Raw genomic sequence first — 22816 nt, 5'->3', positions numbered from 1 at the left:
TTGGGAAGGTGGCTCAGTGGTAGAGCGCTTGCCTTGCATGCATGAGGCCCTGGGTTCAATTCCTCAATACCACATAAGCAAAAAGAAAAAAAGCCGGAAGTGTTGCTGTGGCTCAAGTAGTAGAGCACTAGCCTTGAGCTGAAGAGCTGAGGGACAGCGCCCAGGCCCAGAGTTCAGGCCCCATGACCAGATTCCGCCCCCCCCCCAAAAAAAAAGTTCAGAGTATATGTAAAAAGACCTATGCAAAGGTCAGATGTTAGAATAATTAGACTTTTTCTTTTTGGTTTTTGTGGTACTAGAATTGGAACTCAAGGCCTCACACTTGTTACGCAGCAAAGTATAACACTTTATCCTTATGCCTAACCTTGTTTCCATTTAGTTATTTTTTTGGATTAGGATTTTACATTTCTACCCAGGACTAGCCCCAGACCATAATCCACCAAATATGCCTGAAACCAATAGACATGTACCACCATATCTGGCTTGTTGGTTAAGATGAGAGCCTTGTTAATTTTTTGTTTAGGCTGACCTTGAACCTTGAACCTCCTGATTTATACATCTCCAATACTGGGATTACAAGTATGAGCCTCTACAGCTGACTTGGCTAGCACATTAATAAGTCTTTGATGTAAAGGTACTTTCAGCTTACAATGAACTTATCAAGATATAAAACTATTACAAATCAAGAGGCATCTGTGCATTTATGAAGTAATTTAATCCTTGTTATCCAGTTTTTCCAATGGAACAACGATGGTACAGAAACATAAGAAACTTCCTAGAGGTCACACAGCAAGGGGACTTTTGAAGCAGAACTCACATCCAGGCAGTTGTATTCTTAGCCATCCCAATACGCTGCCTCTCAAAAATATCTTGGCAACATGTTGTGCTGTTATTGATTTCTCAACTTGAGACTGCATCTACTGACTTTTACCATAGTATATAAGGAACTAGTTCTTCTACCAACATGGCTTCACCTCCTGCCTTCAGTTCCTATCTTTTGGTTGCAAGAATTCATCATAATAACAGCTATAATATCATGATCATGACCACAGACTTTGCAGCTAGCCAAATAGTGTATTTACACCATGAAGGAATCCTTGGTTACCTAGGAGAAGTTTAATCTGCTCAATAATCTGTATTATTCCCTCAGGCAAATGCCCATCTGTGTTATGTTCTGTGTTCTCCAACATGAAATTCTTATCTTTTCCTTAGGTTCTCTCCCCAGAGCAGTCAGCATCAGCTGCTCTCCTGGCCTGCAGCCTGACATTTTATTCTATGTGTTAAGGGTTGTCTCAAGATCTCAACCTTTAGCTGATTTCTTGCATCAAATCCTGTCTTAGCCAAATCCTCTGTTTTCTCAGTTTGCTAAAGCTCAGTTGGTGGTAGGTTCCTAAGAAAGTGGACAGGGATAATTCTTGTATTTGTTTGAGCTGTTGTAAGCTAGAACATATATTTAGGCCCTCTTCATTTTCAACTGGTGTTTGGTGGTTCTCATAAGTTGAACACTCCATCCCACTGCCACAACAGTGATGCTAGGAAATCTCATGTCATTCCGTTTGTAGTTCCTATTTGAAGACCTGTATACATCACTACTTATCCCTTAACCATCTGTGTGCCCAGGGTGCTACTGTCTCTGTCTTTATAAAGTGCCCTGATTGCTGTGTTTTCCATAACAGCATAATACTTGCTAGATATTCTTTTGTTATAAATTCACTATTGGGTACAATTGTTTGACATCTAGTCAGTCCATCTTAGAGCTTTCATTAGGAATATGGGTTGAGTTTTCCAAGTACTTATATAGTATTTTTTTTTGTCACAGCAGTATGTTTTTTTTTCCCCTATATTAACTTGTTAAATCTATATTGCAATTCATAATATTGATGAATTTCTTGATATTGGACTGCCTTGTCATATCTGAAATTACTTCATCTGGTCATAATGTACTTTTAAAGACACTCTCTGGTGCTATTTGAGAGAATGTGTGCATCTAAACTTATAAGTGATATTTATTATAGTTTTTCTAATTTTTTTTTTTTTTTGGCGGTTGTGGGGCTTGAACTCTGGGTCTGGACGCTGTCCCTCAGCACTTCAGCTCAAGGCTAGTGCTCTACCACTTGAGCCACAGTGCCACTTCCAGTTTTCTGAGTGATTTATTGGAGATAAGAGTCTCACGTACTTTCCTGCCTGGGCTGGCTTTGAACCATGATCCTCAGATCTCAGCCTCCAGAGTAGCTAGGATTACAGGTGTGAGCCACTGGCGCCCAACCTAAATGTATTATTTTTTTAAAATCAGATATTGGTACTAACTTTATGCTATATTCATCTTCTGTATGCTCTGAAATAATTTGAATAATGTAAAAATTATATGTTCCTTAAAAATTATATAAGCTTTAGTCATAAGCTTGGTCATTTATTCTCTAGACCCTTTCAATAACTATTTAATCATCTTTCCATACTGTTGCATACTTTATTCTCTAGTTTGTATTTTACTAAACAATACTGCATTTCAACTATTAGAGATTTGGTAGTTATGTTTTATAAATTTTATTCATTCTTGTATCTGAGACAATTTTTTATGTTTGCCAGAACTGGGGTTTTAACTCAAGCTTTATGCTTTCATTTGGCTTTTTTGTTCAAGGCTGCTGCTTTACCATCAATTCTGGATTTTTTTTTTTTTTACTTTGTTGGTTAAGCATAGCATAGATAAAAGTCTCTCAAACTTGTCTGCCCGGACTGGTCTCAAATTACAATCTGCAGATCTCAGCTTCCAGATTAGCTAGGACTAAAGTTGCAAATCATTGGTTTGGTGCTTCTTTTTAGTTTAGTTACCAAATGAGTTTTTATAAATACTCTGACACACACAAACATGCACTTATACACACCTACTCACATATATACACAAACCTTCAATTTATGAATTTCAGCTTTCATTATCTGTTAGTTTCTCCTATATTTTCCTTGAATTTTTGTTCTTTGATTTTTAATTGAGAAATTTTATTACTTTTATTTTCTAATGTTAACAACATTTGTAGATAGTCACTTTCCATTTGTTTTATCTTCCAGATAAAGTCTCTGCTTTTGCTAAGTCCCATAAATTTCAAAATGAAATGTATTTCTTTATAGGGCTTCATGGATTTTAATATCACAGTCATGCTGTTTGGTATAGGAAAAATGATGTAGGGATATATTTTCTAATTTAAAGATGGTACTTTTCTATTTGTTTATGTTTATTAATTTATTATAAGAGAACTAGTCTATATATTTTATATACATTTATATCATTGGAGTTTTCTGTATGGCTAAGGAATATTTAGTTTTTCTAACTATGTCACATATATGAAAATAATAGATTCTGCTTTGGAAGAAACATAAGGTTTTTTATAAAGCTATTAAATTATATCCATCTTCTTTGTCTATCTAAATTCCTCAATTCTGAAAGAATCTTTGTGTTCAAGATCTCTTTCTGCATTAGTGTCTTACTAGGTTTACCTTGCATTTAAGTTTTAATTTTGTATATTTAACTAGTGATATTTGTGTATTCAATTTTATGTCTTAATTTTTTTTTACTTATGACTTTTTTTTGGTTGTATTAGGGTGTTGAACTCAGGGCCTTGAGCTTGCTAGGTAGGTATTCTACCACTTGAGCCATATCATAAGTTCTTTTGCTTTAGTTATTTCGGGAATAGGATCTTAAGTTTATGCCCTGAGTGGCATGGATCTGGAGCCTCCTATTCATATTTCTACATAACTTGGATGACAAGTATGTGGAGTCACATGAATTTTTACCCAAGTTGATCTGGAATTAGAATCTTTCCAATATCCAGAGTAGCTGAGATTACAGGTGTGAGTCAGTGCACCCAGAAGAGCTTATGATTTTTTAAATTGCCTAATATTTTTTTTCTTTATGTATTAGGCTATTTATCCTCATTTCTAGTTTAAGTCATAATTTCTCCACACTTATTTTTGGGGTATTTATTTCCACCTTTCCCTTTACGAGTTGGTGTTTTCTATTGTTTCTTTGTAAGTAAACAAGTTTACCCCTGGTTTTAGTTTTCTAATCCAATCTAAGAATCTCTAATTTAGCTTTTGACAACTCTATTCCTATTTCTCTTCCTTACCAGGCAGATCAGTAGATTGTTTATAGGTTTCTATTCCTTCTGACTTACTTTAGATTTGTTATATTACATTGTGTATTCATCTATTTCTAACAGTATTTTTACTAGGTTAGCAGCTATTTTTTCCTTATTAACTGAAAAGACCTACCATATTCTAGCTCCAAATCCTATATACATACACACATAGGTAGGTAGGTAGGTAGATAGATAGATAGATAGATAGATAGATAGATAGATAGATAGATCCCCTTTCATATTGTTAGAAAACCTGATACTACCATAGCTACCTCCAAACCCAGAAATGTACTTCCTTTAAATCAGCATTTCTCATTTCCCCAGCCTCATTAGTAAAGATCGAAAGAATATTATCCTTTGGTCTCCTTTTTCTCTTCATCCCCTCATGTTTCTTAGATCTTGTAATAATTTTACTCCACCATTATTTCACTTTCCCCTAGTGCTAAGGTTTCACGGACAACAGTTTACCATTTAAGACCTGGACTAATAGAATGGGTAATGAAATCATTTACAAAGTAGAAATACGACTATATAATCTGTTCTGTCTCAAGAGTCTTCCTGAAGCAAATGACCTATTATCAGAACTCTGGCAGATATGTTTTTGAGTACATATAGACTCAATATTATAAAAATTTCCTGCCACTGACAATACCTTGGTTTATCTTTAAAACTTTTTTGTCTATATAATATATTTCTATGCTTTAAATAGAATTCAAACTTTACAAGAAAGAAAAAGTCTCATCTGGTCATCGCTCAACCTATTTCAAATACTTCCCTAAGAATAGCCACATTTATGAGAAAAGCAAGTACTTTCCAGAACATTTTCTATTCATATATATATATATATATATATATACATACATACATACATTATTCATTGCTTTTATAGGTGAACGCACTGCTTTGTCATGGCATTTTTTATTTAATGTCAATTTGAGTCTTTCCTGGTTGCTAATATAGTTTGTTTAATTTGTGGCATAATAACATAAAGCATGGGAGTAGAATTGTTTTGATGAGCATTTAGATTGTTTCTACTAAATTTCTATACAAAACGTGTATAGTGTTTTACATGCCATCCTCTGCACTTGAATGACAGTTTCTATAGATAAAAATGGATATTCTGAGTTACTAAACCAAAGAGGAGATGCTTTTACTAGTAAATTGTCCTCCAAGAATTGCTGTGCTTACTTATAATTTCATGAGAAATGCAAGAGGTTTTCAACAGCAGTTCTTGCAATTATTTGTTTCTATCTTTGACAGTATTTGATACTATCATAATTTTATTTATGCCAATCTGTTTGGTTAGAATAAAGGATCTCTTGTGTTTATGTTTGCTGGTTACTATTGAGGCCAGCATCTTCCCATAGATTTGTGAGCGATTTGTGTTTTCTCCATGTTGTTGAATTTTTTTTTTTTTTTGGGTCAGGCCTGAGGCTTGAACTCAAAACCTAGGCACTATCCCTGAGTTCCTTTCACTCAAGGTTAGCATTCTACCACTTGAGCTATAGTGCCACTTCTGCCTTTTTCTGTTTATGTGGTACTGAGTAATCCAACTTCATGCAGGCTAGGCAAGCACTCTTATCACTAAGCCACATTCCCAGCCATGTTTTCTCCATATTGATTACTTATTTCTACTTTTTTTCTTAGTTTTCCTGAATGTGTAATAAATTCATGACTCTAAATAGTGGAAAGTTCTTATAAATTTTAAATATATTTAGAAGATTTTTTCCTGGTCTGTTTTTGTCTATTGTAAATGGAACAAGTGGCAAGTAGAATTTAGAAAGGTTGATTGGTCAAATTTTAACAATACTTTTCTTTATTATGTCTTGATTTCTATGCCTTGGGAAACTACCCAATGCAGTAAAATTGAAAAACAAAGTCTTCCATGGGGCTTTTGGTATTTCCATAACTTTGTATATTTACAACAGTAACATAAACAATTTGTATTGCTGTGATCAGGCAGGATTCCAATGGCATTGCCATTATCATGATCATTATCATCACCACCACTACCAAATTTTTACCAATGATTTATTCACAATTTACTTCCTCCATTTCTAGTCTTATCACAAAATAAATCTCTATATAAAATCAGGTTGATTTTGGAATTTTATCAATCTGCCTTTTTTTAGGTTCCAAATCTATATATCTCTAATTGCTACAACTTTATTTCTTGAAGTACATTGCATTCCATATTTCAGTATAATTCTCTGTTTTTAAAGCTATCTTAGCTACTTGAGAACATTTTTAGCCTCTTAGGTATATTTTATAATCAGCTTGACTAGTGCCATAAAATCATCTTGGATTTTGGGTGAAATATATGCAATTTTAGATTGGCTATGTAGAATTGACATTTTTAAAAATAATATTGACTTTCCTCATCTAATAGATATACATTTCCATGTACTCATTTCTGTCCTTCCTTTCTTATTCATTTAGATATTACAAATTTCTTATTAGGTTTTATTATAAGATACTTCATATTTCTTATTTGTATTATAAATGAAATCTTTCTTCAATTACATTTTCCAATTGGTTTCTGCTAATATATAGGAAATTTATTGGCTTTTGTGTGTTTTTCTAATATCAGTCTACCTTGTTGAACTTATTAGCTTTCAGATTTTCAGAAATTCTTCACAATTTCTTTCCTGTTGATGAAAACCTCATTTTCTAGTAACAAAAATTTAATTTGATTTAATTGATTTAGAGATAATGTTTCACAATTGGGATTTAAATTTAGGTGTCACACATAATTTCCCTTTCTTCATATTATTTCATGCTAGTTTTCAGCATTCAATGAATCTTCTACACTCATTCCCTTATCTTTAAACTAAACTGTAACATCAACAACAACAAAAAAGCATTCTCTGATGGCTTCTCAAACCCTGCATTTTTTACCTGCAGTTTAAGGGATTTAAGTCACTATTTAAAAATATATTTTATTGTCAAGTGGTTGACAATAAATATAAAATATAATATTTTATTTTATTGTACAGAGGGATTACAGTTACATACATAAGGTAGTAGATACATTTCTTGTTGAACATTGTTATCCCTTCCCTCATTTTCTCCTACTTTCCCTCTCCCCCCATTCCACCCACAAGCTGTAAATTTCATTTCCAACATATTGTCTGGTGAGTATCACTGTTGCATTGATTCACCCTTTGTCCTTTGTCTCCTTTAGTACTCAAAAAAAAAAAAGGCAAAATTAGCTCAGTGTTTGGTGGCTCATGCCTGTAATCCTAGCTACCTACTAGTCAGAGATAAGGGGATCATGGTTTGAAGCCAGCCTAGACAGCAAAGTCTGTGAAACTCTCATCTTCAATTCACCATCAAAAAGTCAGAAATGGGGCTTTGACTCAAGTGGTAGAATGCTAGCTTTAAGCAAAAAACCTCAAGGGCAGTGTCCTGGCCCTGAATTCAGGTATCAGCACCAGCACAAAGAAGAAAATTGAAAATGGCAGAATTGGATTAGCTTTTAGAATGATCTAGAATGATTATTACAATTGTTAAAATGTTAGCAGGACTAACAATGCCTTAACTGTACCTCCTTTGCAAGTTGTGTAAGCTTCTACATATTTAATCCATTTATTATGTCTAGGATGATTTGTGCCATATCTAATGGATATAAGGGACAGACAAATTTGTCTGCCATAAAATGATCATTTGTCTTCAATTATATGCTCCTTAAAAGTAGAAATGGCCGTATTTATAATAGTATATAAATATATATAAAGTGAATGAGGACATTTATCAAAATATTTGAAAATGGAAGCCAAAGAAGACTAACCCCCCAAAGTTATTCAGCTTTGGAAGAGGTGCAAAAGTCATGTAAAAATGGGACAAAATGATTCTCTTTTGATGATATAATAGTTCTCTTTTTAAAATTTTTATGTGCAAAATTTTATTCTGGAGTAGCGATGAGATAACAATAAAATCTTTTCTGTGCTTATACTTAACTGAGAGAAGACTGTTGTCTTCTCTAGGTAAGGCTAGAGAGTCTGAATCTTTAAGTAATCGCACAAAGGAAGTACCATAGAACAAAGCAGTTTCTGAATATAATGCATCTTGATCATGGTCCCTCCCTTCAAAATTCTCCCCCTGCTTTGACCCACTAATCCCTCACTCTTCTTAATTTTGTGGCATATTCAATAAATTCTTGACTACATTCTTCCCCTTTCCTTCCTTCATCTGTCTACCCCTTTCCCTTGGCTCCACCCTCCCTTTTTTTTGTGGGTCAGGATGCTCGAACTCTGAACCTGGGCACTGTCCCTTAGCTCTTCAGCTCAAGGCTAGCACTCCACCATTTGAGCCACAGTGCCACTTTCGGTTTTCTGGTGGTTTTATTGGAGATCGGAGACTCATGGACTTTCTGTCTGGGCTGGCTTTGAACCACGATCCTCAGATTTTAGCCTCCTGAGTAGCTAGGATTACAGGCATGAGCTACCAGCACCCAGCTCTACCCCTCTTCTTGTATGTACCCATTTTCCGGTGTTGCTTTTTTTTGGGGGGGGGGCGCTTTGACCTAATCTTTCTAGTTCTCCATGGAGCTTCAGGTAATTGTAACCACTTGCAAAACACCTGTTTGCTTAGATTTATAGGTACATTCTATCTATCAAAAATGAATGAAACCATGTATCTTTTGTTCCTCTAGGTCTGGCTTGCTTCACTATACTGTTTTCCAAGTCTTTCCATTTCCATATGAATGGTATTGGTAGCTTAATACATTGTACTATGTTATATTATGTTCACATAAACTTGCCAGTACAACAGCCAAGAAATCAGTATTTTTTGTCTGCTTTCCTAGAAAAGATAAGTGAAGTCCAGAGAGTAGAAATTAACTACTTATTGTCTCAGGAGTTATGAATAGTGAACAGTAATTTTGAACTCAGCTGTATTCAACTGTAAGTTCTTGTTCTACCTGTTTATATTTTATAAATAATTTCCCACAGAATCCAACTAGGAAGATATAAACATAAAAAACAACTAGGAAGATATAAACAAGTTGTACATTATATAATTTCATTCTCTTGGAAAGGCAAAACGAATCCATAGTGATGGAAAGCTGATCAGTGGATGTCTGAGGTTGGGGATTGATAGAGACTGACTGGAAAGTAAATGGAGAATCTTTTGGGGTAGATGCAGAGTGGTGTAAATATTCTTCAGAAACAGGTCACACATATATGTAATAAGTGATGAGTTTGGTGGTCCTGTTAAATAGAATGACTAGGAAGTTGCTTTTGAGAAGTCACAAATTAGTGTATTATATGGATCTTTAGCATTTCAGCAGTCTGCTCATAAAGTAGCAAAATCTAAATACTAAAAGAAACAGGCTGGCGTCTTACTGAATAATCAATTGTGAAAATCCATTCAGATGCACAAAGGACATGCACAAATGTCCCACATATTCTGTTCTGATATGGTATTAATGCAGTGGGTTATTTTTTTCTCTTTAGCAGTGGACAGAACATTGAACAGAGAAGATGATGTTGTATCTGAGGCATCAGAGTAAAGATCACCTTCTTTATTTCAGCTTTCTTCAATTTTATGGCAAATTCTACTGCAACATTAATGATAATGGCTTTTGCACTCATTATCATTATGACATCTTTGCTTTAACTCAAGAATTCCAATGCTTTCCTTGAACAACATCAAATGTACCAATGAAATATGAGCGCAACTTATTAGAAAGCATCTGTATGCATCTCACATAAAAATGCACTCTTTTACTGGGAAGTTCTGATGACTGTCCCGACTGAAATAAGTATCTATTGTCCAATAAGATTCCCATGGTATGATCCTTATCCTTTCCCATGGAGTATTTAGATATTTGGGAGGGTAAAACAACCATAAAGTTGTAGATCAGAAAAGGCTTCTGTCTTTTAGGGGAACTTGTCCTTTGAATGTACAATGGCAACCGTGCAGAGCCATTGCACGTGTGGTAAGGATAGAAAAGAAGTCTTAAGGAAAGGAGAGAATTTCAAAGGTATTCAATGTGAATAAATGATGGTTCAAAGAACTGTAGTGGCTTAAATTTGAATGGAGAATCATCTCCTTAAGGACACTAAGAGTCGGGATTCATGAATTCTCAAAACATCTTGAAAGTTTTCTTCTAGTGTAGAAAGAAAAATGTCCTGCTCTACTTAAAGGATTCAGTGGACATTACAGAGCTCGCAATGTCTCCAGAGTTAACCACCAAATTAGGTTGTTTAAGCCAAGGTATTTACAACCCATCCCACCCCAACACATCTCATGCACATCCTGCTGAGAAGCTTAAACATCACTACTGAATCTGTATGGATGATCGAATCTGTATACAAATTCCCAGGAAAGACCTACAAGTCAATAATAAAGAGAAATTGATTTAATACAGTGTATTTTTACCTTAACACTTCCTCCCCTCAAGCCAAGTTATAGAAAAATATCCTTGTGAGCAATTAGGTCACCTGATCCATCTCCCTCATTCCCTTGTTACCCAGACCCAGGAAGAGGCAGACGAGAGCTACGGTGTTCATTGACTTCTGCTATGTGGCAGTCAGAGTGGTAGGATTTTTAGGCACCTTGCCATTGCTTTATTGCTCAGATGGAAAATAAGCCTTATAGTCATCTCAGAAGCTTGCCCTTGCAAACTGTGGCAGAAAGGGGACTTGAACCCCAGTCTACTTGAGTCTTTTGTTATCTGTTACTTGACAGTTAATTCTCCCTCTTGACTCTCCAATACACATTTTCAGAGATGAGGCATTACGTCAGTCCCTTCCATCTAAACCAGTTTCCAAAGTCACCCCATTAGACTAAAAGCCCATTTCATCACAATACTACTATACACAGTGTGTGGCTTGGTGCAATGTATGGATCAGTCTGAAATCAATCAAAGTTGGAAAATAAGAGCAAGGGGATCTTGAAAGTTGAGATATAATATTCAGTGGTTCTATTATACCTTGGCATAAATATGTTTTGAGGGCAAGTGTCTGGGTCATGTTTCTTGATTATTAGATTCATGTTCTTATTCAGGGAAATATCTATTAAGCCCATAGTGTTGTTTGTCTGTAACTGACTATTAGGACAACTAAACTTATTTAACTTGATTTGTCCAAAGCATAGCACACTGCCAAGTTTCAACAGGCCCCTAAATGTCTTCTAATTGATTGATTTGCTGAATGTGCTCTCAATATCATTATGAAGGTCTGGGAAAATCAGGGAAGGCGACAATTCAAAACACAATGTTCATTGAGCATGTACCTCCTCACCTGTGCAAATACTTTTATTAAGGTTTTGGAAGATTTGACCTGGGCCTATAAAGGTTTCTGTATGTAATAATAGCTGGAATCTGAGTGTGTCTTTGTGCCTTGAGGCCAGGTGTGACTGTTTGGGGGCAATTAGCAAATCTGTGGAGTCGGGATAGAGGAGCACCTTGCCTAGTAATGTTTATCTCCATTCATCAGGTCACTTGGGAGCTACCGTATGGCAGACCAGACACTGTGGAAGTCTAAGATACTTGCTTCTGAAGTCTGACTATCCAAAATAGCACAGGACTTTGGTGACATAGCTGAAGTTCTATCTCCAGGAAGGCTCAGCCTTTTTCTGTAGTCATTGTCAAGGTATTCTGTATCCTCTCTGCCCCCCTGATGGTTTGGCTTCCCCTTACTCCCCTCCACTAGGCTGATTATGCATCTAGGATTGAGGACTGGGAAGATGATCTCTGCTGCAGCCTGACAGGCTAAAGATTCATCCCAGAGGCTCTTGAAGAGCCATAGACTGTGAATCATTGCCTAGTTCCAGAAAGTGACCCCCCAAATGCAACAGGGCAACTCTCAGACAAGTGCACCCTCTTTGTAAAAGAGGTGATAGAACAAGAGCAGTATTGCTTTACGCTCCTGCAAACACTCATCTTTCATGTCAGAGTTTGGGTTCTTAATCTTTGCATGCTAGGAGTAAGATTTCCCTTGTGTGACATCCACTGATAGCAATGGACATTCTGTAACGTCCAGTGCCAAGAAATGAATGCTCCAATATGCATAATCAAATCCCTAGGTAAACATCACCATTGCTTTCTCTGGACATTCTATCACTTGCATTTCCAAATCTTACATTCCATCCAAAGTTCAAAGTTCTTGAAAATGGAATAGTCAATAACAATTTTTACTGAAAGAACTTTTAAGGTCTCTATGATAAGCATTTATGGTGTGAAATTTACTAAATCTAGGATAATAATGTTTCCTTAGGTGATATATACATGCATGTGTTTGGGTCATATGTCTCAAATATTCCATGCTACAATGTAGCATATATATTTCCTAAATTTACATGTCAACCATTGTTCTATCACTATATTGTGGTGACTTATGTTGCAGGTTTGAGCCTTCATTTAATGTCAAAATCCTTAAAGCAAATCTTCAACACAGAGAGCTCTTCATTTTTCATCAGCCTCTTAATTCAGCTTAACTAGATTCTTCCTTGGATAAAAACAAATAGAATGAATTCTTCAAGGGCACAGGGAGAGAATTCAACCAGCATGATACTCTTAGGAGGTCCGTTTTTTTTTCTTTTAATAAAACTCAGTAAGTTAACCTGATATTGTTTGAAGGACTTGGGAAAGCCAAACTTTATAACTAGTTATGATTAAAACCAGAACCTAGAATTAGTGTGTATATAAATTCCAATGTTTGGCTTAGTCCTGAATTTAATCCACATCTTGCTTCTGAAACCCTAACAAATTGTGATTCTTCCTTCAATGTCCAATTTGGCTGTCACCTCATCCTGGAAAGCTTCCTTGATTTCCTACCCTCTCCTTAGAGGACCTCTTATTGTAAAGGTTTTAGTTACATTTCTTACTCTGCATACAATTGGTTGTTCCCATTATCTGTCTCTTTATTAAATAATGACACTTTTAGGTCTGAAGCTATGTCTTAATCACCTCTTTATTCTCAGAAGCACCTAGAGGGACAAACACATAGAACATACTCAATGATTCTTCCTTAAATAACAAATAAAGCAACATATGCTGGCTGTCCTATGACTATAATTATGAAACCCACATAGCCAAATGCTATATATAGATGCACCATACTTTAAGTGAAACCCTTACTATCACTAAGAAAGGGAAAGACAAGCAGATTACAGGCCAGTCCTAGCCCACAGATTTTCTACTGGGCTTCCTCAGGGTTAGAAAACAGTTGAATCCAGTGTGTGTGTAGTGGGGAGTGGGGTCAGACAATGTTTAAACACTGTGAGGTGCATGCAGAACTCTGTACTTCCAGTTCCTTACAATTTCTCAAGCATTAGCATTTTCTCTCCATTAATAAGGAGAGATAATTCTCCTTAATCATTTTGACCTATATAAACATAGTATTTCAACATCTACCTTCTTCATGGACATAGTATGGACACAGTAGCTTAAGGGCTATGCATGGTCCCTTCTCCGCTTCCTTCCCTTGAGGGTCACTTCATCTATGAAGCTATACCACTCCACTTCTTCTCCGACAAGCTTTCTCATTTGTCCCAGAGGTCTACTCAATCCTTAACTTATTCAGCATTAGCAAGCCCCACTTTTGTTCAGGTTGCATACTGATGAGGTAGGGTTTCTGTCCCTAGGAGAATGAAGGCCAAAGCAATCAAGTGTAGAAACTATAGACCAGGTCTACTTTCTGACATTATGTTGACAATCAACTGATGAAAGCACAGTACTAATAATACACAGACTGGGCTTGTGGACAAAATACATCTTTTTAATTGCTTTAGGAATTAAAACATTAATGGAAACATTAATGGAAACAAACATTAATGGAAACAGCATGGCACAGTTACAAAGTAACACACCAATAGGCTGGGATTTAGAAGAAAGATGTGTGTAAGAGATTGAGCAAGAGGGTTAGGGATAGCACACATATTCCAGGAGCATTTGCAATGCATATGGATTTAGAAAGAGGATAAAAAGGAGGGAAACTTCCAGTGCCTTTTCATGGGCTGTTCCTTTTGGCAGGCATTTATACTACGCCCCTTATATTTATTCACTATTAGACCTTCCCCAGATCCTCTCCCAACATAATGAGGCCTCCACCTGCCCTGCCCAATGCCTAGAACAATATCTCAGCTGTCTTATAACACAATACCTTGCTTCTAGGCTTCCTTATACACCCAAAGCTCCAAAGGAAATGCATTTTCCCATGGAATCCCAGAGCTAAAACATGCTCTGCCTACCAGTGTGTTAATGCAACGAAGAGGAATGGCAGGTATGGGGTGGGTGGGACTAGCATAACATTGTGAACAGAGAAATAATGTACAAAATGGAACTGTTGAATAGTTGCTTTGAAGAGGGAAAGCATTTCTGCTTTACTAGAGCAAAGAATTTATATCAGGAAAGAAAAGAAAAATGAAGTCATTGAGGGTAAAGCAGGTGCCTTCGATGCATTATAAGGAGGTTGAAAAACCTTTTTGCCATGACCTTGAAGATTCTCATTTTCTATGGTGTACTTACTTGATCCCAGGCCCAAGGTTATGCATTACATATCACTAGAAACCCTGCCCTGCAAGAACTCAGCCATCTTTGTATGTCCCTTACTCTCGGAAAGGCTACTTTCTGCACGCTGACAAGTTAATATCCTTCCAGTGCACAATGCCTGAGAAAGAATCCCCTGATGTCCACTCCCCTTAGGTTTCACATCTGATCGACACCCATAATGAAGAACCAGAGTCCTCAACTGACAGCCTGCAGGATGGCAGGCTTGCTCCCAGTAGATATGAGGCCCTCTGGGTTCCAGTGTTATTCAGCATCCCTGCACCACTATGAAACAGCTCCTCTGTTGTCCAGGGGTCTTTCTAAATTAGATACCATGTTTTCAGGGCAGGGCTACTGGCACTTTCATGGCTGGCATACAAACAGTCATGGGGTAGAACTTATCAGTTGAAGAAAATCATGAGGCAAACTTAAGCCTAGCATTATAGGGAACCAGCAGAAGCCCCTAACATGTTGAGAGTTCCTTGCCTATCTTGACTCCCTCTTGCTAAAGAAAGATGCCATTGGACCAAAGGAAAAGTTTCTATTACCTCAGTTCAACAACCCCTTGGCCCCTTCCTCATCTACCCGTCACTTACTGCTTCCACACATTTTAATGTTCTTAATATTTTTTCCTTTCTATTCATGTTATTTCAACTACAGATATTTGAAAATAATGCAAAAGGCAAATATACAGATGCAAAAGGCAAAAATATATTGAGGAGCTGGTGGCTCAAACCTGAAATCCTAGCTATGGAGGAGGCTAAGATTAAAAGAATTCAAGTTCAAGATTATCATGGGCAAAAAGCTCACAAAATACTGTATCAACAGAAATAGCTGGGTGTAGTAGTATACACTTGACATCCAAGCTACAGTGGACAGCAAACATGGGCAAAAAGAAAGACTCAATAATAACAAAAGCACAAAGTCTGGAGGTATGGCCCAAGTGGTAGAGTGACTGTTGAGTAGGAGCAAAACCCTCAATTCAAACTCCAGTACCACTTAGAGAGAGAGAGAGAGAGAGAGAGAGAGAGAGAGAGAGAGAGAGAGAGAGAGAGAGAGAGAGAGAGAGAGAGAGAGAGAGAGAGAGAGGGAGAGAGAGAGAGAAAGAGAGAGAGAGAGAGAAAGAGAGAGACAGACAGAGAGACAGAGAGACAGAGAGACAGAGAGACAGAGAGATAGAGAGACAGAGAGACAGAGAGACAGAGAGACAGAGAAACAGAGACAGAGAGACAGAGAGACAGAGACAGAGACAGAGAGAGACAGAGACAGAGACAGAGACAGATACAGAGAGAGATGGAGACAGAGAGAGACAGAGACAGAGACAGAGAGACAGAGAGACAGAGACAGAAAAACAGAGAGAGGGAGGGAAAGAGGGAGAGAGGGGAAGAAGGAGAAGGAGAAGGAGAAGAAGAAAAAGAGGAAGAGGAAGAGGAGGAGGAAGAAGAGGAGGAGGGAGAAGAAGAAAAAGAAAAAGAGGAAATAAAATATGTACATTGAAAAATGTTCAAGACAGCAGATACTTTTCAGTGTTGCTGAATGAGCAACTACCCAGAAGTTATGCTCATTACATATTAGCAGCTAATGTGATGACAAAGAATGTAAACATCTAAAAATCTGTATTTTAAAGTATGAATTAGACACTCAGGGGTTGACATAAAAATAGATATTAGTAGATGGAAGTAAGTATGGCCTTTTCACCAAGAAAATGACCATGTTATTGGGTTTAGACCCACACCTCAACTTTAATTCTAGAGAAAAGTATGAAATTAAGTGTTAAGCCATCAAGAAGCTTAATATACAGTGAGAATAGTACTTTTATCTCTGGAAGGTACAAAGTAACATTCACCAAAAGTCTTGTCCAGAAAGAGTTGAGTTGAAATGAAAATTTAACAAGAAATGCCTAGTAACTTCGGTGTATTTAGTAAATCCTACTGTTAAGAGAGGTCAGAATACCATAATCCCACACAGGACCCTAAATTTCTTAGTTGAGTTACACAGAACATGAATATAACATGGATTCCAGCAAGAAAAAAGCACAATAATGGCACCATGACTCTTGGAAGCTCTCGAAGGGTGAAGGCACTAGACTGCCTTTCAGAGAGAGGAATGCATAGTTGTGAAGATAGGAATATGAGTGTTGCATATCCTGCCAAATCATGGGTAAGGTCTATAAATCTATCCTAGATAGCATACACTCTGGGAATAAAGATTTATAGGAGAAAGACAAATAAAAACATGAATGAGTAGAATTTCAAAATTTTCTCATCTGAAACAATAATCGAAAAAATATAGCTAAAGAAATATGCTAAGAAGCAACAGCAAATTTTTGCCCCCCTGATTCTAAGCTGTCAAAACTCTACCATTGGTGAAATAATCTACACTATAAAGAATGTTTTCTTCCTATCATAGCCTATAGATATAGATAGTACAACTCTTTGAAATATCACATCAGAAAGAAAAGGAGAAAAAAAGTAACAAGTCGAGTTACAAGTGTAATTCATTCTTTGTGTGCTTCCGAGAAGAAAAACAGTAAGCAAATAAGTATAATCAGCAAAGAGGTCTTCACTAGATACCAACAATTGTTAAGGTGAAAGTATTGTTTAATATGATTTACAAGAGGGAACAAAAGGAACACTGATTAATCTGCAGAAACAGGTTTAGGATTAATCTGCAGAAATAGGTTTAGATAAGATCCAATGGAGATTTTAGTCCCTATAAGACTTTTACTATACAATTCTATTTGCTACACTAGCTTCTTGAATCTTTGAAATTCAGCTCAAATTGTTTTGATCTTTTTTATTTTTTTATTTTACTGTAAAGGTACTGTTGCATGAATAAGCTAATGAGTACATTTCCTATGGAGCATTGTTACCCCCTCCTTTGTTTTGCCCCTACCATCCCTTCCCTCCCTACCTCCCCAACTCCTCCCTGACCACCCCCACCAAGTTGTAAAGTTCGTTTTAAACAGTGTCCTGTACATCTCATTGTTACAATGGGTCAACCTGTATCCCTCTGTTGCCATTTTGTTATTTCCCTATCCCTCCCCACATTAGAAAAATGTATATACAAGTTGCAGGGCACAAATTGTTGATCTTAAGGGAGGGGGATTTTCGTAATCTGAATTGTCACCATTTATTCTCCTACAGATAACATTCTAAATTCTAATAGCAAAGTGCATTGTCAGCCTCAAGATTTTAATTTTCAGAAAATTAAACAGCCCCTCTCCATCACATATGTTTTGTTTTATTTTTGAGATTAGGGTCTTATTATAGTAGCCAGGCTAATCTTGAACTCTAGGCTACCATGATCCTCGTGTCTCAGCCTCCTGAGTGCTGGGACTAAAGGCCACAAGCTACTGGGCTGGGTTACCTTGCTCCATTTGCAGGTTACCAGACTCGGTCAACTAATTCTACCCCACAGTTTGTTTTCCTGATACAAGGACTTGCTAAATGACATACATGTCACTTCTTACTCCCTATTTTAGAAGTACAAAACTCAAATAGATATTGCTTATAAGCTAGAAGTGCAAAACTCAAATAGATACTGCTTATAAACTATTTTTCTAATATTTATAATTTATATTATAAAATCATGATGGGGTCAACCATCTTTCCATATTGCTCCTCAGGTGGCTCTTCACATAGCAGACAACCACTGGGCTGTATTCCACAGAGACCAATTGAGAAGTTTCACCAAACATACTTGTAATTCTGCAGTACTCGATGTGAAGTCCACTGATAGAACCTGCATGGCTGCCCAGCACCCAAATATTCATATGAGATAGGAAATTTCAGAAGAAGATTCAGGACACAAAGTTTTCACATTTATACAAAAATAACTCTCCAATTACTGAGTGAATTTATCATTTATTCATTATTCAGTTCAACAAGTAATATGTATCCTTAGGTATGTAGCAAGCTCAGCTAGCTTTTTGTTTTCACTCTATACTATGTTCTTACTCCCAGTTAACCCCCAAAGTATCACTGAAAACTCAAGTTTTGACAGAAATAACAGATCCCTTGAAAAACCAGCAACTTCTTCTATGACTGTGAACTGTAAAATGCTAGTATTAACATCACACTATCATTCTTTACAGAAGAATGATTAATGGCCTCCCTTTGACAAACATTATTTAAATAATACAGACTGCAAGAATACAGACTGCAAACACCAAGTTTCCAATATTGTCAGTACACACCTCCCCAGCTCCTGCCATTTGAACATGGATTTAAGAAATTTGTGACTGCCAGTGAAAAGCTTAGATACCACAGCACATGTTTTTACCGTCCAAATAAACTATCATGAATCATAAACAAAGACTGTAGATCCTTAAATATTGTTCCAGAAGAGCCTGAAGTTAAAACAGGCAAAACAGAAAAATTCATGAACAGGCAACAGCTGCTAAAAGTAATTATAATATTGGATCTTGATTATGAGACTGCAGAAGAAACATGGCTTTTTACAAATGCAAAATCCCCTATGACAAACATTTACTATGGTAAGGACCAGAAAACAGAATAGAGATAAATGATTTTTCCCTTTTTCCACCCACAACATTTTTGAGTTATGAATTATGAATTATGTACCAACTGATAAAGCAGAGAGGAAATTAATTTAAAAGATGAGATCTATTTTGTAATTCACAGAGCTGTTTTATTTTAATTGGGGGGGGGTTATTTTCATGTTTAATTTTACCAAACATCTTTCTTTCTCTGAAATGAATTGCAATTTTCCATTATTTCTCTAAGGAATCCTAAGTTGTTTATGCCAAAATTCAGAAGGCAAGTCAGCAACACAGTCATGACCATTTGGAAAACACTGCCCAGTTGAGCTTTCTACACTGATAGAAATATTCAACTTGCACACTGTCCAGTGTAGTAGTTCCTGGCCACATGTGACTTTGGAGAATTTTGCAATGACTCTAGTTGGACAGTGTAGTCTAGATGAAGAGAGGTTGAAGAAGGCCCTTTCTCTCAGCCAGCTAGAACAAGCAGCTGTGGGTTACTCTTTGCAAGTTGCATCCTGCTCCTGGGAAACCTCAATGCACCCTTTGACAGCTTAGACCAGAAGAGCTGTGAGCAAAGCTCAAGGGAGCTTGTTTGAGCAAATATGCACATTAATGGGATCAAAAAGATGGGAAATTGCAAAGATTGGCCTGGCAGACCTCTGTGCTAATTCCTGTGCTTCCCTGCTGTGGCATATATTCCCTAGTGCCTTTTCAGAGCCAGTTCCAAAAGGATGCAATGGTTTGACTTTCCAGAAGTCCACATGCTGTGAAGACTGGAAAAGGAGAGTTCAGTGAGAGAGCCTGTAAATATACGGGGATAAGATCTATTAAGTGTTATGTTGAAAGGAGAAACTCTACAAACAAAAGAAATAGGGCTAAAAAAAAGCCCAGCTGTATTTTTAACTACAGATAGTTTGAAATAAACAAATGTGCTTTGGCATTTTATGAAACACTATTCCTTCTTATCAGGGAATGTGCAGTTACTAATAGCAGTCCCCAAAGCAAATGACTATTTCCCAACTTCATTTCAAGGTTTCTGTTAGTTTACTAGAAGATTCCTAATGGCTCCTGGTGCCTGTTGTTTCTTTGTTGGTGCTGTTCTTTATCTGCATGAAGCTTTAAAAGGCCAAGAATTTAAGAGTCATTCAGTTTTAATGGCATCTCCTGAGATAGAAGAGTTGGGATTTAAAAGCAATTGTCTTCCCCTAGAGATGCTGACGATTTCTGAACTTAAGTAACTTCCTGTCAATAGCATTTCAGTAGCAAAGACTGTTCAACATAAACACATACCTGGAGAAGCAGATCAGAAGTTGGTCGAACTCGCTGTTGGAACAGGATGCTTAGTGTTCGGTTTTGTCGTTCCAAATCAAACACTCTTGTTTTCAACTTTACACATTCCTCCCTTAGATCCTATAACAAACACATCGAAGGGGAAAAAAAGTCTATAGCTGAAAGACATCTTTGTATATCATAGTCATATTTTAGACAATACTTCAGAAACATTAGTCAAAAATAGTATTTCATTTCTTCAAAGCCCCAAGAAATAAATCAAAAATAACATTTTCTTCCACAGACCATTGTCTGATAGAATTATTATGTTCTATAAAGACCTTTTTTTTTTTTTAAAAAAAAACACCTTGAAATCCAAAATGCATTAATGTAGCATGCTATTTTTGAAGATGGTAAATCTTAGCGATATAAAGTCAATTTAAGTTTCCTCCTATATATTTTGCCTTTTCACTGTCTTCATAAAAGCAATCATAAAGCACAAACCACAAGGACAACAATGTTTTCTGCAATGAATAGAGATTTGATGAGCAAAAGAAACTATCACTTTTGAAGGAGCCTTTTGATGCCATTTGTGAAAACACGCTGAGATTCCTGACACTATAGCTAATAGAGTCAGGGATGCATTTAGTGGGAAGGGGTCACGGAAGAGAAGGCTTTTAAAAGGCCAATAGTAACTTGCTCAACCTGTGTCCATATTGTCTGGAGGAATTTGGTTCCAGTTAGCCCACCTGGGCCACCTTTTTGAAGCACTTTTGAATAGTTGCAATGCCTCCAAGACCTTTTCCCCAGCTACTAGGCAGGGAGCTTACCCCTGAGGCATTAGGGTTCACTGGAGCCCCATTAAGGAGCTCCTTCTTAACCCACCTATGATGAAGGACTTGTGGGTCTCCAGTTCAAAAGCCAACCCTTTTCCTATTTTAAACAATATTTTTTACAGTTTTATTCAAACATAGAAATATATTCTCCTGTCAAAGCACAGAGAACAGGGTCTGCTTGTTCTAGAAAGCTCTATGTATCCTGGTTTCTGTGGTCTTCTCATGACATCCATGTTTCCCAGGGCCACTGTTTCAAGTCCAGTTCAAATGTTACTACCTACCACACCTGCCAAGACTGCTCCCTTTTCTGAATTCCATGTCTCCTTTATGGTAGTTAGCATACTACTGAGCATTCTCTTGTTTCAAATTATGTTGTGTTCATCTTTCATACTTTAGGTTACATTGTCATCTAGATGAAACATTCTTCAATAGGCAACATAAAATGATTCCAAAATGAACACTCATAAAACAGATTGCTCTTACACTCTTTATTTCATTGCCTATTGCCATATCACATATATTAGGAGCTTAAAAACAAAACAAAAAACCCTCTGCATTTATTATAAATATTGCTAGCAGTGATGATGATGTGGAAATCTAGTCTGCGGATGTCTGTTTTTACAAGGGGAGGCTACAGGCCATTGTTAAGGGCTTGTACAGAAGGAAGAGCACAAGTCAACAGCTCTGATTGCCAGGGCCAAAGTGTCAGTACAGAGGCCAGTGGGCCTGTCCTAAAACCTTGCACCAACCTGACCATGAAGCTAGAACAATGTAACTATGGAAGATGTACCCAAGCCTGTGTCATCATATCCAGTAGCACTGATACTACTTGCAGGGGTGTAGCTCCCAGCAAAGTGTGTCCTTAACTCACTTGTGGAGTTAAATGGATGTAATTCATGCATAGGATGTTGCTGAGTTATGCCAACAAATGCAGGGTAGGGAAACACAAGACCATGTCTTAAATGAGGGACCTGGGAATAAGAGCCAACAGGGCATGAACAGTAGTGTGAGTGCATCCTTAGGGGCACTTGCATTGTCTGGCCGTGCTCCCTGCCAAGGGAGTTCTGTCAAGTTGTAAGACAAGCTTTGCTTTCTGTAGATTTCATCCTCTGTCTGTTTCACTTATGCTAAGTTTTATTCTCAGCATTTGTTTAACACTTCCTGCTCTCTGACACTAATTGTTTTCATTACTACTAATTGAGTAATTAATAAAATCTGACTGAGGGGTATATAAATATGACCAGCATCCATTGGCTGGGAAAATGTAATTATTCCTGCTTGATTTGGAGACAAATGCAAGTGAATGAGTATGAATTTTTGAGAAAACCAAGGCCTGCAAGCAACTAACACAATTTTTAGCAGCAAAACTGAGGAAACCTTAACAAGATTTTTATATGGATAAAATAATAAAAAAAATCATATACTTCACCAAGAGGTTTTTTTAAAAAATATAAGTGGCTCCCTTTCAATAATCATTAATTTCAACAATCATTAATGTTCATCATTCACTTGTGAAAACACACCTGTGAACCCTAAGGACTCTAGTTTTCATTATTGGTTCACTGAGCTGAGCACATTA

General features: G+C 36.8%; 1 protein-coding gene across 8 annotated transcripts in view; it reads right to left on the bottom strand.

Annotated features, from left to right (window-relative positions):
• The window catches only part of Nckap5 (NCK associated protein 5), a 959972-nt gene that overhangs the window by 172235 nt on the left and 764921 nt on the right, over window positions 1-22816 (bottom strand). For all 8 annotated transcript variants that reach the window (XM_070024260.1, XM_070024269.1, XM_070024275.1 and 5 more), the window contains one exon: window positions 20423-20542. In XM_070024260.1, coding sequence (XP_069880361.1) covers window positions 20423-20542 — 120 coding nt within the window. The remainder of the gene's footprint in view (window positions 1-20422; window positions 20543-22816) is intronic.

The sequence above is a fragment of the Dipodomys merriami genome, unplaced genomic scaffold (genome assembly GCF_024711535.1).
Source record: "Dipodomys merriami isolate MVZ:Mamm:240054 unplaced genomic scaffold, mDipMer1.0.p SCAF_1, whole genome shotgun sequence".
NCBI lineage: Eukaryota > Metazoa > Chordata > Mammalia > Rodentia > Heteromyidae > Dipodomys > Dipodomys merriami.
The sequence above is the reverse complement of the archived record's forward strand: the minus strand, read 5'-3'. Positions and strand labels throughout refer to the sequence as shown.